This window comes from Rhinolophus hipposideros (genome assembly GCF_964194185.1).
Source record: "Rhinolophus hipposideros genome assembly, chromosome: 25".
In the NCBI taxonomy this organism is placed as follows: domain Eukaryota; kingdom Metazoa; phylum Chordata; class Mammalia; order Chiroptera; family Rhinolophidae; genus Rhinolophus; species Rhinolophus hipposideros.
The window spans coordinates 8,600,135-8,613,867 of NC_138071.1; the positions used below are offsets into that span (position 1 = coordinate 8,600,135).

The 13,733-nt window shown below is 36.4% G+C and overlaps 1 protein-coding gene across 2 annotated transcripts in view; it reads right to left on the bottom strand.

The window, feature by feature from the left end:
• Positions 1-13,733, bottom strand: part of AASS (aminoadipate-semialdehyde synthase) — a 56,719-nt gene that overhangs the window by 16,499 nt on the left and 26,487 nt on the right. For both annotated transcript variants that reach the window (XM_081038049.1, XM_081038048.1), the window contains exons 12-18: positions 10,393-10,452; positions 9,776-9,843; positions 7,237-7,358; positions 6,914-7,040; positions 3,434-3,544; positions 3,246-3,354; positions 523-663 (exon numbers count right to left, since the gene is read on the bottom strand). In XM_081038049.1, the coding sequence (XP_080894175.1) occupies positions 523-663; positions 3,246-3,354; positions 3,434-3,544; positions 6,914-7,040; positions 7,237-7,358; positions 9,776-9,843; positions 10,393-10,452 (738 nt within the window). The remainder of the gene's footprint in view (positions 1-522; positions 664-3,245; positions 3,355-3,433; positions 3,545-6,913; positions 7,041-7,236; positions 7,359-9,775; positions 9,844-10,392; positions 10,453-13,733) is intronic.

The following is a 13,733-nucleotide window of genomic DNA, read 5'->3' on the forward strand; positions in this document are numbered from 1 at the left end:
CTTAACATTCTCTTTCAGTCACCGTTTCTTTATTGTAACATGATGAAAATAACACTACACTCAGAGAGCATTTACATTCTGGGGGGAAAAAACTGAGTTTCTTTCCCTGAACCACCAAAACCTCCCTTCCAAGAGTTACCCGCAACCTAGCTGTGAGCTCTCTGAGGTCAGGGACCTCAGTGTGACAACCTTTGGAGCTTTGCCTCAGGGCCAGCACAGAGGAGGGACTCTGGGATTGCTTATCACACTGACATAGGCAGAGAAGCTGAGAATTGGCTTTTCCAAAAGCAGAAATAACGTGCAAGAAGTGGAAAGAATGAGCAGTGGCTTTGCTGGGAACCATGAGGAGATACACTACATGGAGCAGAAAATGTACACCGAGAAATGGCAAAGGAGAAGAGGACCGGGGGACATGCAGCACAGCCGTTATCAAAGGGCCTTGGTGTCAGGGAGAAAGTCTGGACTTTCCGGGGCAGTTACCGCAGGTTTGCCTCTCTAAAGCTCGGGATGAGAATCTGTCACCTTTCCATTGAGCAGGTAGGTGGCAGGCTGCATTATGTTCATCAGAACTCCCACCGGACTCCAGCTAAACTTGTATCTCAAAGGATTGTCAGAATGTTCAGGGGCCGGAAGCCCACCACAGTAGGAAATATAGGATTCAATCTGTAAGACACATAGAGAATTAATCGTTAAGTTAAAGAGAATAATGTACGTAAGTAATTAACCAACTACGACATCTAGGAGGTAAACTTGCTAGTTTTTCCTTTCTTAAAGTCACTAAGGCTTTCCAAAATACATTCTTAAAGCCAAACACCATTTGTCACGGTTATGTTTTATATATAATTATTTTTAAAAAAAAGAAAAAACCCTCTAGAGATTGTGACTAACTGTGTTCAGTTAAAAATCCAACTATTATTCAATTCTGCTTGGTCAGTTCCTCTTGACTTCTGTATTTAAATTATATATTTGCTTATAATTTGATTATGTATTATTACATGCCATTTTAAATAATTAATAATTAATTAAAATATGTATAATTAACATATAATTATAATTAATTTGATTCTATGTTTGATTTTATATATTACATATATAAAACCTAAAACATTTAATCTGATTCATCACGTTTTCATATCCAATAGTTCCTCTCATATGTAAAACATATGTCATAATACCAATGGATGGATGTTGTAAAGAATTGTTCCCACTTGTACAAGTCAAATCTTTTTTGAAAATACTAACATAATATTTTACTGTACAAGATGACAATCTTAACGAGAATTTGTATATGTATCACATGGAACATTTTTATTCCTAATTTAAGTTTTACAAGATATTTGACAATATTCAAAGAATACCCAGTTCTAGGTGGTGATTGTTTTGCTTTTATATATATATATATATATATATATATATATATATACACATATATTATATATATGTATATATAATATATATACACAATATATGTATAGTCTTTTCATTAGTTTCAGGTATACAAAACAATGTAATAGTTAGACATTTATCACTTATATACCTCACAAAGTGATAACTCCCCTCCCCCTATCTACTACCCGTCTAACAGCACACAGCCATTACGTTTCCACTGTCTCTATTCCTAATGCTGTACTCCACTTCTTGTATATATATATATATATACACACACACACACACACACACATATATATATATATAGTCACTTCAGGTAGTAAAGACATCCAGACATAGCACAGGCCCCAACACTGGATTCTGAACACCATGGAGAGCTAAACGAAGGTGCCTCTCAAGTTGATGAGAAAGAAAGATCATATATATATATATATATATATATATATATATATATATGTATATATATAATAAAATTGTAGTTGACAGTCATTATTGTTCAGCTTCAGCTTCAGGTGTACAGTGCAGTGATCAGGCATCTACATCATCCCTGAGGTGGTCTCCCTAACGAGACAAGTTCTAGGTGGTGATTGTTTTGCATTGTGACTTAACTACAAAATTTCACCACGTAATAATAACTACCTTTAAAAAAAAAAAATCAGCATTGGTCCTGTAAAGGCCAGTAGGATAAATTGTTAAGCTTCCAAAAGTTGCCTTAGCACCACTGTTCCCAGGCATGTTATTGTGAAATAAAATCTAACCCCAAAGCCCAGCTGTAGTTTCTAGTTCTGATTACAGTCATTTTGAAGTGCAATTAATTAGATTGATGGGATAAAGTGGAGTGCCCATGCAGTCCTATTAACGTCTATGAGAGGTATACATTAGCCTCCAGCTCACACCCTTCTAGCTGTACCACCACTTACTTATAATGGGACTGCTCAGCCACCCCCTTTATGCTAGAACATCCTTCCTCTGGCAAAAAGAAGGTATTGTCTAGAGCAGCCAGACTCGCCAGCAGGGTGAATAAAAAGTGACTACCCATAGTGGCAAATGCTTTCATCTCTTTGATTTTTTACCTTCTCCTTTTCTGGACTCCTTATCTTTTTCTGATTTTGAGAGCATTGAAGGTTTTTGTCTTTTTCGTGATCATAGCATCAGTTTTCATAGTGTCTTGATCTTTCTTTCTCATCAGATTGACAGGCACCTTCGTTTAAATTCTCCATGGTTGTTCAGAATCCAGTGTTGGGGCCTGTGCTATGTCTGGGTGTCTTTACTTCCTGAAGTGACTACGGAGTAAGGTGAAATTCCTTACTGTAAGCTCTTGGAAAGGCTGCTTTCACCTTGGGATCCAGTTCGGAGAAGGGACCAGGTTTGCCTCCCGAGCTGCTAACGTCTATGGTATTCTTAAAGTCTTCTTTCATCAAACAATATGCTCCCATAAGAGTAATGACATCCTGTATGCCTCCTACCCCTTGTGATGACAAGCACCGTACAAGTGCATTCCTTGCATGTGACAGACAATCCACCTTCCTAGTCCTTTTGCTAGAGTAAGTACTGAGACTCACATGCAACGCTAGGTCCTGAACAACAGAGTCTCCAACGCAGTCTAACATCTTTTATTAAACCAAAATATTATAGGAGCATCTATTTCTCTAAAAATAAATTGCTACGACTTAGACATTGTTTACCTTGCAGATACTTCTGCAGTTACAGAATTTTACTTCAAATTTCTAGTCAAAGTAGGAGTTAAGAGTATAAGCAACCTTTAATTAAAATTAGAGAAAGATTATATCTGAACACAAAAGCCTGGACCTTTGCATGTTTTCCTAAATAGGCTTTTGGGTGTAAATTGTGCTCACCGTGGCTCCCACTTCTTTGGCTTTATCTATTGTTTCCATTGCCAACATATGGTCAAGACCAGGGTCCAACCCCAATTCGCCAATGACTGTGATGCCAGCATCTTCCACACTACAAGAGGAAGGAAAAGTTGGATATAAAATAAAAATAGTGCCATGGATTTACTTTGTGGAAAATGACTGAAACATACCTCTTTTCTAATTCTTTTAGCGCTGGGGTGATGTAGCTTGCAGTGATCATGTTAACTTTGCTTGTGATGCATGCCTTGGCCACAAAAGGATGTAATACATAAGGCAACAAGCTTAAAAATGGAGGAAGAAGATAATCAGAAACTTTCTTTTCCAACGTTACCTTCCAATGTACCTTCAATTGCACTAAAGCTGAGACATCACTCTGATTAATTTATATCCTGTTATCACATTTAAAAATCTCCACAATATGACCTACACCTTTGCATTTTTCTCCCTTGATCTCCTCCATAAAGAAGCTATTGTAACTCTCCACTCCCAATTTTGCCAGTTCTGAATCTTTACGTTCACTGTGCCTTCCAACTTGGAATGCTCCTTCCACCTACCTCCATCTTAGCCTCCCTAAGAAGTGTTTGAAATGTTATCTCCTCCAAGACGCTTTCCCAGATTCCCCCAAAGCCAGATCTTTTTCCTCTTCATGCATCCAGCTATCTCTTTATAACATGTAATGGAATTTATTCAATCCATCCTTATATTTCTATGATTTCCTGTCTTGAGTCCCCTACTAAAAGAGAAGCTTGCTGTTCTTTTTACCTCCACATCTCCCAAATGGCTATCCAGAGGCGGTGAAACTTAGTCAAAGTGGCATGTGTGTTACATTACAGGGTAGAGTTGAGGAAAGGCCAAGGTAGGAGATCGGCTTTACTGGTATTAACTGGTGTAAAGGCTACCAAAATGGTGAAAAGTCTATATGGTGAGCAAAAAATGAAGCGGCACATAAAACTCAACTTTGAATGGGTTTTCTAAAAATCCAGCTTTGGTATTTTAATTTGGAATTGGGACTACACAATCACACACACACACAAAAGAATTTTCATAAATGCTGATACAAATGAGTATATTCATATTCTATCCAAAGAATAATAAAATACTCTATTAGTTGCTTAACAATATTTAAGTTCTACTAGCTTATTGCCTACTTGGTTAAAAAAAAATCTACATCGTCCCAATGACAATATAAATACAAGCTTATAAATATTATCACACTGTATCACTGTATATGTCAAACTCATCCTGCACACTTCAGATTTTCTCTATTTCACATAAAACAAAACAATAAAGCCACCTCTCAGGCTCTTATTTCTCCTCAGGTCAACAGAATAAATATTGCTAAATATGTTTATTATCATGTAGAATGAAATTGTGTACATATTTTGCCAGTATCACTATGAATGCTCTTGATGCTGTTTTCTAGCCTCTTAATCTAAAAGAAGTATTACTGAATATGGTAGCCCTTTAAAAGACAATGAACAAAATACTTACAAAATTCTTTGTTGGAAAAGTACTAATGGAAAATGTACAGTGACATCATCTTAAAGGTTAAGTGGAGATTTTTGTGTCACTTTCCCCACAATGAAAATTTGCCTGTTAAAAATTATCAAGACCTAATAATTGTTATCAAGACCTAATAATATTTTTAATAATTGTTATCAAGACCTAACAATATTTTTAAACTTTGGCATCATCTGCACTAACCTGATAAAAAGCTGAGAACTAGAATGATAGGACTTTCATTGATGGTGCCTTTTTTACACAAAGGGAATTAGAGCTCATAATTCATTGTGTATGTGATATGGTAACTTGATACAGTAACTAGTTAAGAGGACCTAACTCATGAATTACTGTGTTGACTCCAGCCCAATTAATCCATATACTTGGAAATACCACTTGTATTAACATATACAAAATACAAATGGAATTTTTAAAGTAACTTACCAAAGTAACTTAATGATTTATTTTGCATTAAATCATTACAAAATAAAATTGAAAAAAGTAAAACCATGAGGATTTAACATACTATTATAAAATTTTTTGTGAAACATATCCTTTCCTCATTTTATTTTTGTAGTTCCTATCACTGTTCTTACATCAAAACATTCTTTCTCCAACTTACAAAAACTTTAAAAAAATAATTTAAGGAACACTACAGGATAACAATGTTTACCAGAATTAACAGTATTACCACTGAAACTCAACGGAAAAAAAGTAAATATAAAACAGATTTTGCTAATGCTAAATCTTATGAAAGGCTACCCGTTTGCTAAATTTTAAATTTTGAACGTACTAGTAGATTATTGTCTTTATCCATTATCTTGTCATATTTTGCTTCAGATTTAGTTCCAAATGTATTTTATAATGTTATTTTTTTAATCAAAAAACAATGTTATATGTAAGTAACTCTGTGTGGTAAAACAAATTCTCTGTTTTATTCAGAATGCTGGAACATTCAATTTTGAATCAGACTTATTTTCATAATAGTATTACTAACAGACAATGTTTATTGGTCATTAGTAAATTTTTGCTGAAGAAAAATTAATGTGTATTAAATTTGTACAAACTGAAAAATATTTTAAGTGCTCAAAATGAGTGTATGTTTAAATATATCAAGAGAGAACGTAAAAGTTCCCACTTAGAATGATCTTTTATTGTATGTTTTCCAAGGCTGTTTTTTTTTTTCTTAAGTAGGACATCACAGAACTTCCTCCAATGATATCATTTGAATCTGACCTAACTATGAATTGATCTAACTATAAATGAGCAGGTGACTTTCTTTCTTCCATCTTGGAAAAATTATATTCTAAGAATAAATTACTATTCTCATCACTGGTATTTAGAAACCAAATTTAATTTTAAAGTGAACCTCACGTAGCTCTGTATCTAGAAGTTAGATTTGCATTTTTATTAGGTAGTAATCAACACTATATTTCAAGATCTGTTCCTAAATGGTCATAAAGCTAGAGAGTCTATTCAATTTAATTTATGCTTTATAAATTCAAAAGATAAAATTGCTACCAAAATATATGAAACATGAATACCTCATGCCCCAGAAATTCCACTTTTAGGTAGATACCCAACAGAAATGTGTATATATAGTCATCAAAAGACAAATACTAAAATGTTCATAGCAACATGATTCATAGTAGCCAAATTCCAGAGACAACCTAAATGCCATTGACCATCAAATGGGTAATAATGGTATATCCATACATGGAATATTGTACAGCAATGAAAATGAATATACTACAACAAACACAAACAACTCTCACAACCATAATGTTGAATGAAAGAAGGCAGCTACAAATGGGGACATACTGAACAACTCCAATTGTACAAAGTTGAAAACTAGCAAATACTAATCTATAATGTTAGAGGCCAGGACAGTGCTTACCTTTGGGAAATGGGGCTAGTAAATGGGAGGGGGCACAAGGAGGGATTTTGGGGTACATATTCCATTCCCGGTTCTGATGATAGTTACATGGTGTGTTCACTTCGTGAACATTCACTGAACTATACACTTGTGATTTGTGCACTTTTCTCAATGCACAATTAAATTAAAAAGTGTACTTAGAGAACGGAAGAGAAAATAAGGTAAGAGAAATAACAACAAAACATGTGACAATCATTTCTTTCTAGATACTAACCTGATGACAAGATCCTGTTTTGCCACCAAGGAGCCCAACTTCTCTTCTTGCTTACCAATCTCCATGATAACAGGATTAAATTTATATTTCTTGCCTAACACTTCAATTTGATTCTTTATGTCAGAGCCTATTTTAAGAATTAAAAAGTCCAATTTTTAGATTTCCTTCCACTAGTCAGAGAGCAAAACACCTTTTAAAATCTCCAAAAAACAATTTAGAAACAAAATAGTCATCTAAAATTCACAGAGTAAACATGCTATGACATCGCTGGTTTTTGGGTTCCCCCACTTCTTCTTCTTCTTGAAAAATGGGGGCTTATTTACCTACTGTTATTTCTATATTGGAATCTCTTGACAGGTATTCCAATACAGGCTCAGATACATAACCAGTTCCAAGAACCAAAACCTTTTTCTTGGTAGCCATTGAAAGTGACTGAGCACGTTCCCTATTTAAAAAAGAAAAAGAAAAAGAAAAAGGTGGGGCATGCAGGAATCAGTTAACAACAACAAAAACAATTAAATAACAGAATCTTGCTGTCCCCAAACTAATCTAAAGCTTAGACTATGAAGCAATCATTTTTCCCACATTATTCATAATAAGAAACTCAACAGGAATTAACCTACACCAACATTTTTCATGAATTATTTTAGCTTTTGCACAATGAACAATAAACCCTGACATTGCGGAGGTATACACCCATAAACTTCCATGAATTCGACTAGCGAGGTGTTGGACCATTGTCTTACGACTGAGTCACTTGGTTTCACACTTTGTCCTTCCAGGGGATATGACTTAAAATCAAGCTAGGGCTTTACCTCAGAAACCTTGTTTACTCCTCACAACAATCTCAGGAAACATCAATCTGAGGAGGTTATTATTTGAGATTATTAGTGGATGTTTGTTTGGTGGTTTATCGTTAGGGTCACCTGAGACAGTTGAAACCGTAACTTTGAAACCACAAATGCCGTACATCAAATGTAGAAACCTAAGATGATTTACTAGGCAGGATTTTAATGCTTCAACAGTTTGTTCTGTTCGAATTTGTTCCTTCCTGACAGATAACTATTTTTCTTTCCAACAAACTCTGACCTCCAAGACAGTGACTAAGTCTTACTCATCTTTATAAACCCACTAATGCTCAGTATATTTTTTTCTTCATTATGAAAAGTACTCATTAAAATTCTTTTGAATCAAATTCCCAGATATCAGTGTAAAACCATGGAAATGGCCTGGTGTCAGGGACTTAAGCAGCAGGCTCTGCCGTTGGGATCTTTTAGGCCAGGACATTGCTCAAACTTTAACCTTCTCATGAACTATAAGTGAATAAAAATAAATATAAATATAAAATGTCACCCCAACATTCATATTACTGTTGAGGTGAGGGCTCCTAAAACTTCCACCCCCATCCCATTTCACCTCCCAGAAAGAACCACTATTACTTGGTTATTGCATACCCTATTTAATAACACTTTTTATCATTTACATAATTAAAACATATTATTTTGATGTCTAAATATAAAGTGTTCAAAATACATTTTTTAAAGACTCACTCCTGGATTCTATATCTTATTAATATCTTATCATCACCCCCAAACACTGCAGGTTAATAATCACTATGCTAAATAATAGTGAGAACATAAGAATAAGGTTGGTGCACAATAACTTAAATTTCCTTTCAAAATGTGATCATCATGTCAGTGTCTTGACACAAGATTCCACCAGGGAAGGAGGGCAGGCAGTCCTAGCAGTTGGAGCCAAGCAGACCTACTGTTACATGAAGTATGGTGTGTAAGACTGAAGATGTCATCGTGACGTTACACATGTCATTACGATGAGTAGTATAAGAGATCATCAGATGACGAGAATTAAATGATAGAGAGCTATGAAAAACAAATACATGTGAAGTGTCCCTTACAAGAAACTCTCCTTTGGGGTTATACAGCTAGCTGCTTTTTTAAAACACAAAGTATACACTCTTCCTATCTTATGCCAAAAATTTTCATTAATGCATAAAAAGTACCTGTAAGCAAACTAACACATATGGGGAAATCATAACAGTAGTATACTTGATCTGGGCAGATCTCTGTATTTAATTCTTTAGGTAGAACAATTGAGAAAGCAGATAAGGCAGTTTGTTGCTTATTTGTTTGTTATTAATTTTCCCACATGGATTTATCCTGAGAATTTAGTGCATGGGTAATTTTGTTAAGACGTGAATAGACCAGTGGAGCAGACAAACACAAATTGAGTACAGTCAACTGAAGTGGGCCAGAACATTCCAAAGAAATGTCCATATTTTCAAACTTTGAGTATAAAAATCAATTAAGGAAACAAGGGCTTTAGCTAAGTACCTTTCTATGCGAACTATTCTCTTGGGTTTGGCACCTTCCTCCTAATAAGAATCCCCAGGGAAAACTGACCTCTGATCATTTTCTTTCTTCACTCCTCTTAATTTCTACCTAAGAGCCCACTTTGCTAAACATTACACTAACCAAAAGAAAGTCCAAATCCTCAGTTAAAAACCAGACTGAAAGCACCACAGAAAGGATTTGTATGCTCATTTTCCTTAGAGGACATAACTGAGGCATGACAGTATACAACATGCTAAAGAAAGGACAGTACTTTGGTACTTTTGCTTCCTTACACACAAGTCTACGTAGGATATTAGAAAGCCCAAATGATGCTACAAGACTGTTCTGGAGAAAATGATTCACACAGGTTTCAGCCAGTCACTTAGTTGGGATTGCCTATATTTACAGATATTTTCAAAATTTACATCTTGTATAAACCTAGTCTCATAAACTAACATTGAAACATTAAAAAAAAAATACTCATCAGATCCAGAATAAGAACAATGCTTACCTGCTCTCTCGTAATTTCTGGATATATTTGTATTTATCAGGCAATGTACCGTTGGATGCAATCACTGCCTAAATGTATATGACAGAAGACATGTCTTTAATATCCACATTTAGTCCCACAGACATGGGCTCATGACTGATAGAGAAGAGATCGATATAGATAGATTATAGATAGATAGATAGATAGACAGACAGACAGACAGACAGACAGATAGATAGATAGATAGATGATAGATACGCATACATAGATAGATACATACCGTGTTTCCCCGAAAATAGGACCTAGCTGGACAATCAGCTCTGATGCATTTTTTGGAGCAAAAATTAATATAAGACCTGGTCTTATTTTACTATAATATAAGACCTGGTCTGATACGATACAATACGATACGATATATGATATGATATGATGTGATATAATACCGGATCTTATATTAATTTTTGCCCCAAAAAACGCATTAGAGCTGATTGTCCGGCTAGGTTTTATTTTTGGAGATACATGGTAGATAGTTACATAGATAGATAAAGATGGGGAGAGAAAAAGGGGAGGGAAAGGGGGCAGAGAGGATAATAGTGGAAAAAATACATTCATGGGAAAAAATTTTTTTCGTAACTTACATCTCGTACCACAGGAGAAAAATTTTGACTTTCAAGAGGCTGCGTTGCATCTGATAATATCTGAAAGGAAAATGAGATTGGTAAGAGATAAATGACATTGCAAAGAAGGCTTCTTGATATTTGTATCCATGTTAAAATATTAGTCAAAAGAAAAAAAGAATTTAGAAAAGTTTTCTGAAGATCACTGAATATAAATAATTGTAATAGAAGTCTTGTACAAGTGAAGTCTGCCCCACAAGAACAGGCTATTTCAACACAAGTTCCCATTTTAAAACTGAAATTTGATGACAATCATCTTTGCTCGCTGGGAATATGACAAAGTGTATCCTTCGCCACCAGTTAGATGTATCAGGTTGAGCATGCTAGCCAACACCACCACTGTCCTCCTTTGAGAGCCTCTATCCCATTTCAAAGGTACAAGATGTCCAATTAGAAGTAGAGAATGTGTCTTCCAGACAACAAGCCACCAACACTACAAGAGGGAGTCTCCCTCAGGTCACTATAAGTTGTGTATGTAGGCACATCAACATTTCAAAAGTGTCAGTTACTTGACCAAGGAGACCTCAAAAAGCCATCACACTCTTCCCATTATCTCTCAAGAATGAATCAGGTGGCCAACAACCAAAACCATATTTCTTACTATATATTAACATCCCAGCATCCTTCTAGTCCTCCTCATTTCCTCCAAGGTATCCAACTCTTGAATAGACTGCCAAGGGTAAAGATCATGTAAATCAGTATTGTTGCTTCCGACGGTCAGGGCATTAGAGCCAATGAGACAATCATTCCCGCCCCTTATCCATAGGTAAATGTCTAGAGCACTCACCCAGCTAAGACTAAAATGTACCCACTAGATGCTCGCAGAAGAGCTTTTAATTATTGTATTAAAATAAATATAAAACTACTTCCATGTATCTAAACCACAAGACACCTAGGCTATCTATTCCTAGGATATGGGCAGAAAGAGAGAGGGAGGGAAGGAGGGGGGGAGGGATAGAGGGAGGGAGGAAGGAAAGAAGGAGAGAAGGCAGGACATTCTTTGGGAAGCTCATGAAATTAGCACGCCTGGCATCCTCCCACTGCTTCTTTCTCCTGGGCACTTTTGGAGTATTCCCTCCTCAAGCTGACTGCTCTACCTACAGACTCTGTAGGAATTTCACTGGGCATATGATTATACCTCTGAATACTCTCTGCTCATTATCTCTGATTCTACAGCTTTATTTAGGCCTTGCTGGGACCATGAAAACTACCTCCCATCTTACTTCCCTTCATTTATCTCCAATCTAAAACACAAATCTTATTATTTCTCCTGTGCCTATAATACAGGAGCTTTCCCTTGCTTTCAAGATCAAGTCTCTAGCTCCCTAGGCCTGCAAGACTCTCTATAGGCTGGTTCTGCCTCTCCAAGCTCAACTCTACCTTGTTGTGCCTCAGACCCAACACGTCAGGCCTATTATCAGAGTGGAATTGCTTATCTGCATGATGCTTTCATGTGCCTCTGTGCTACACCAGGTAGATGCCTCATATGCTACTGATCTACCTGGAACTCCCCCTCTTCAACTTCCAAGGTACAGCTGAAGAATTGCCTCCTCTGTGAAGTCTTTACCAAAAATCTGCCCCCAAACACACCTTGAAGATTGGAACTGCACTTGACATCTTGCCACATGCCTGCTACATTATAAAATGGTAAATACTCGCGTTCAATTAATATATTAGTCGATACATACAATAATTATTTAAGATTAGGTGAGGTTCCCCCCAAGAAAACTAAGTAACTGTCATGAGTTTACCTAGAGAAAGGCAAACGTAAATGACAACAAAAGTTGCTCGATTCCTCCATTAATTACGTGCCTTGCTAGAATTCAACCATTACAAGACTGCAAGCACGGAGTCCCAAAGCATAGTGTATGCCTTGTCACTTTCACATACAATACCATTGAGAGTTCATAATTTCAAGCTATTTACCCTGGTTTTAAGGCCCTTTTCAATGTACAACCAACATACTTACCTTTGCTTCATTAGACTTGACAACTCACAGAATCCTTAGATTAAATTAATGCCCACCGTTACTCTGTCTCCGTCACGTACCATGCCTTCCAGGCCCATGCAAAGGAACAGATCCTATACATCTATCAAGAGTCAGCTGAAATGTCACCTCTTTCATAAACCTTTCCTAACTTTACCCAAAGGACAGAGCCTCTCCCTCCACAACTTCATCCGCATCTTTCTAATGGTTGTCCTTATGGCTGGGTTATACACTTAATGTGTGCAACCGCATGCTTCTCTAGGTCAGAAGTTGTGTTTTAGTCCTCTTCATCTATGTGTGTGCCTTGTTCCAACAGACAATAAATACCTATCGAATTCAACTAAAACAAAAATTCTATATCGGCGCAAAATGACAGTATGAGCATGCAATGCTACAGAAGGTAGGGACCTTAAGTCAAAAAGGAAAATCTGGGGAGAAAAGGACAGTACATATACTTCAAATACAGTCCCATGTAGTTATCAGGAGAGAACGCAGGCGATGTACTTAAATTTGTGGTGGCGAGCAGACACTTACATATCAAGACTACAAAATAGTCATCAGTTTTCACAAATGTTCAGTACTTAAAGATAGTGCTGAGATAGATGACCCCAAGGCAATTCCACCAGGCTGTGGAGAGGACTAGAGTGACATATAAATGAAGACAGTGTGACAGTTCAGAGAAGATGGCTTGCTCATCAGACATCTAAGCAATATCACCTGCTTCAGTACTGACGAAAAATCTCCAACACCTCACTGTCTGACATTCTTAACCTTGTCACACCGCCTAAAAGTCTATCAGCTATTGACTTATGTAGGTACAAACACATCACCTGTCTGAATGTATATTTTCCACTCAATAATGGTGAATTTGCTCTTTTCAGACCAATCCTCCCATTGAATGAAACCAGGTAGAACATGAAAAGCCTCAGTGTTTAGGTTCAAAGGCAGTAAAGACGACTTGCTGCACCATAATTCTGGAGCAGAAACCCCAGGGAGATGAGTCCAACATTTGGCACCACTTTTCCAACATAGAGTTGCCCATGTGGACACATGGCTGGGATGCTGAAAAGCTGAGCAGAAAGGAGCAGAGACTGAGAAACTGAGAAGAGCTTCTGGCTGATTTTAAACAATAGAACAACAAAAACTGGAGTTTAAGTTTTGCTGAAGGGGACTCTATTCAATGCCAGATTTTCATGTGGGATCCTGAAAGACTATATTCTAAAATAAATGGTAAATTGAAAAACATTAGTTCTCCAAGAACTAAGCCCAACTTTGAATCACTTCCATTCCAAATGAACTCAGGTGCTTTTCTTCT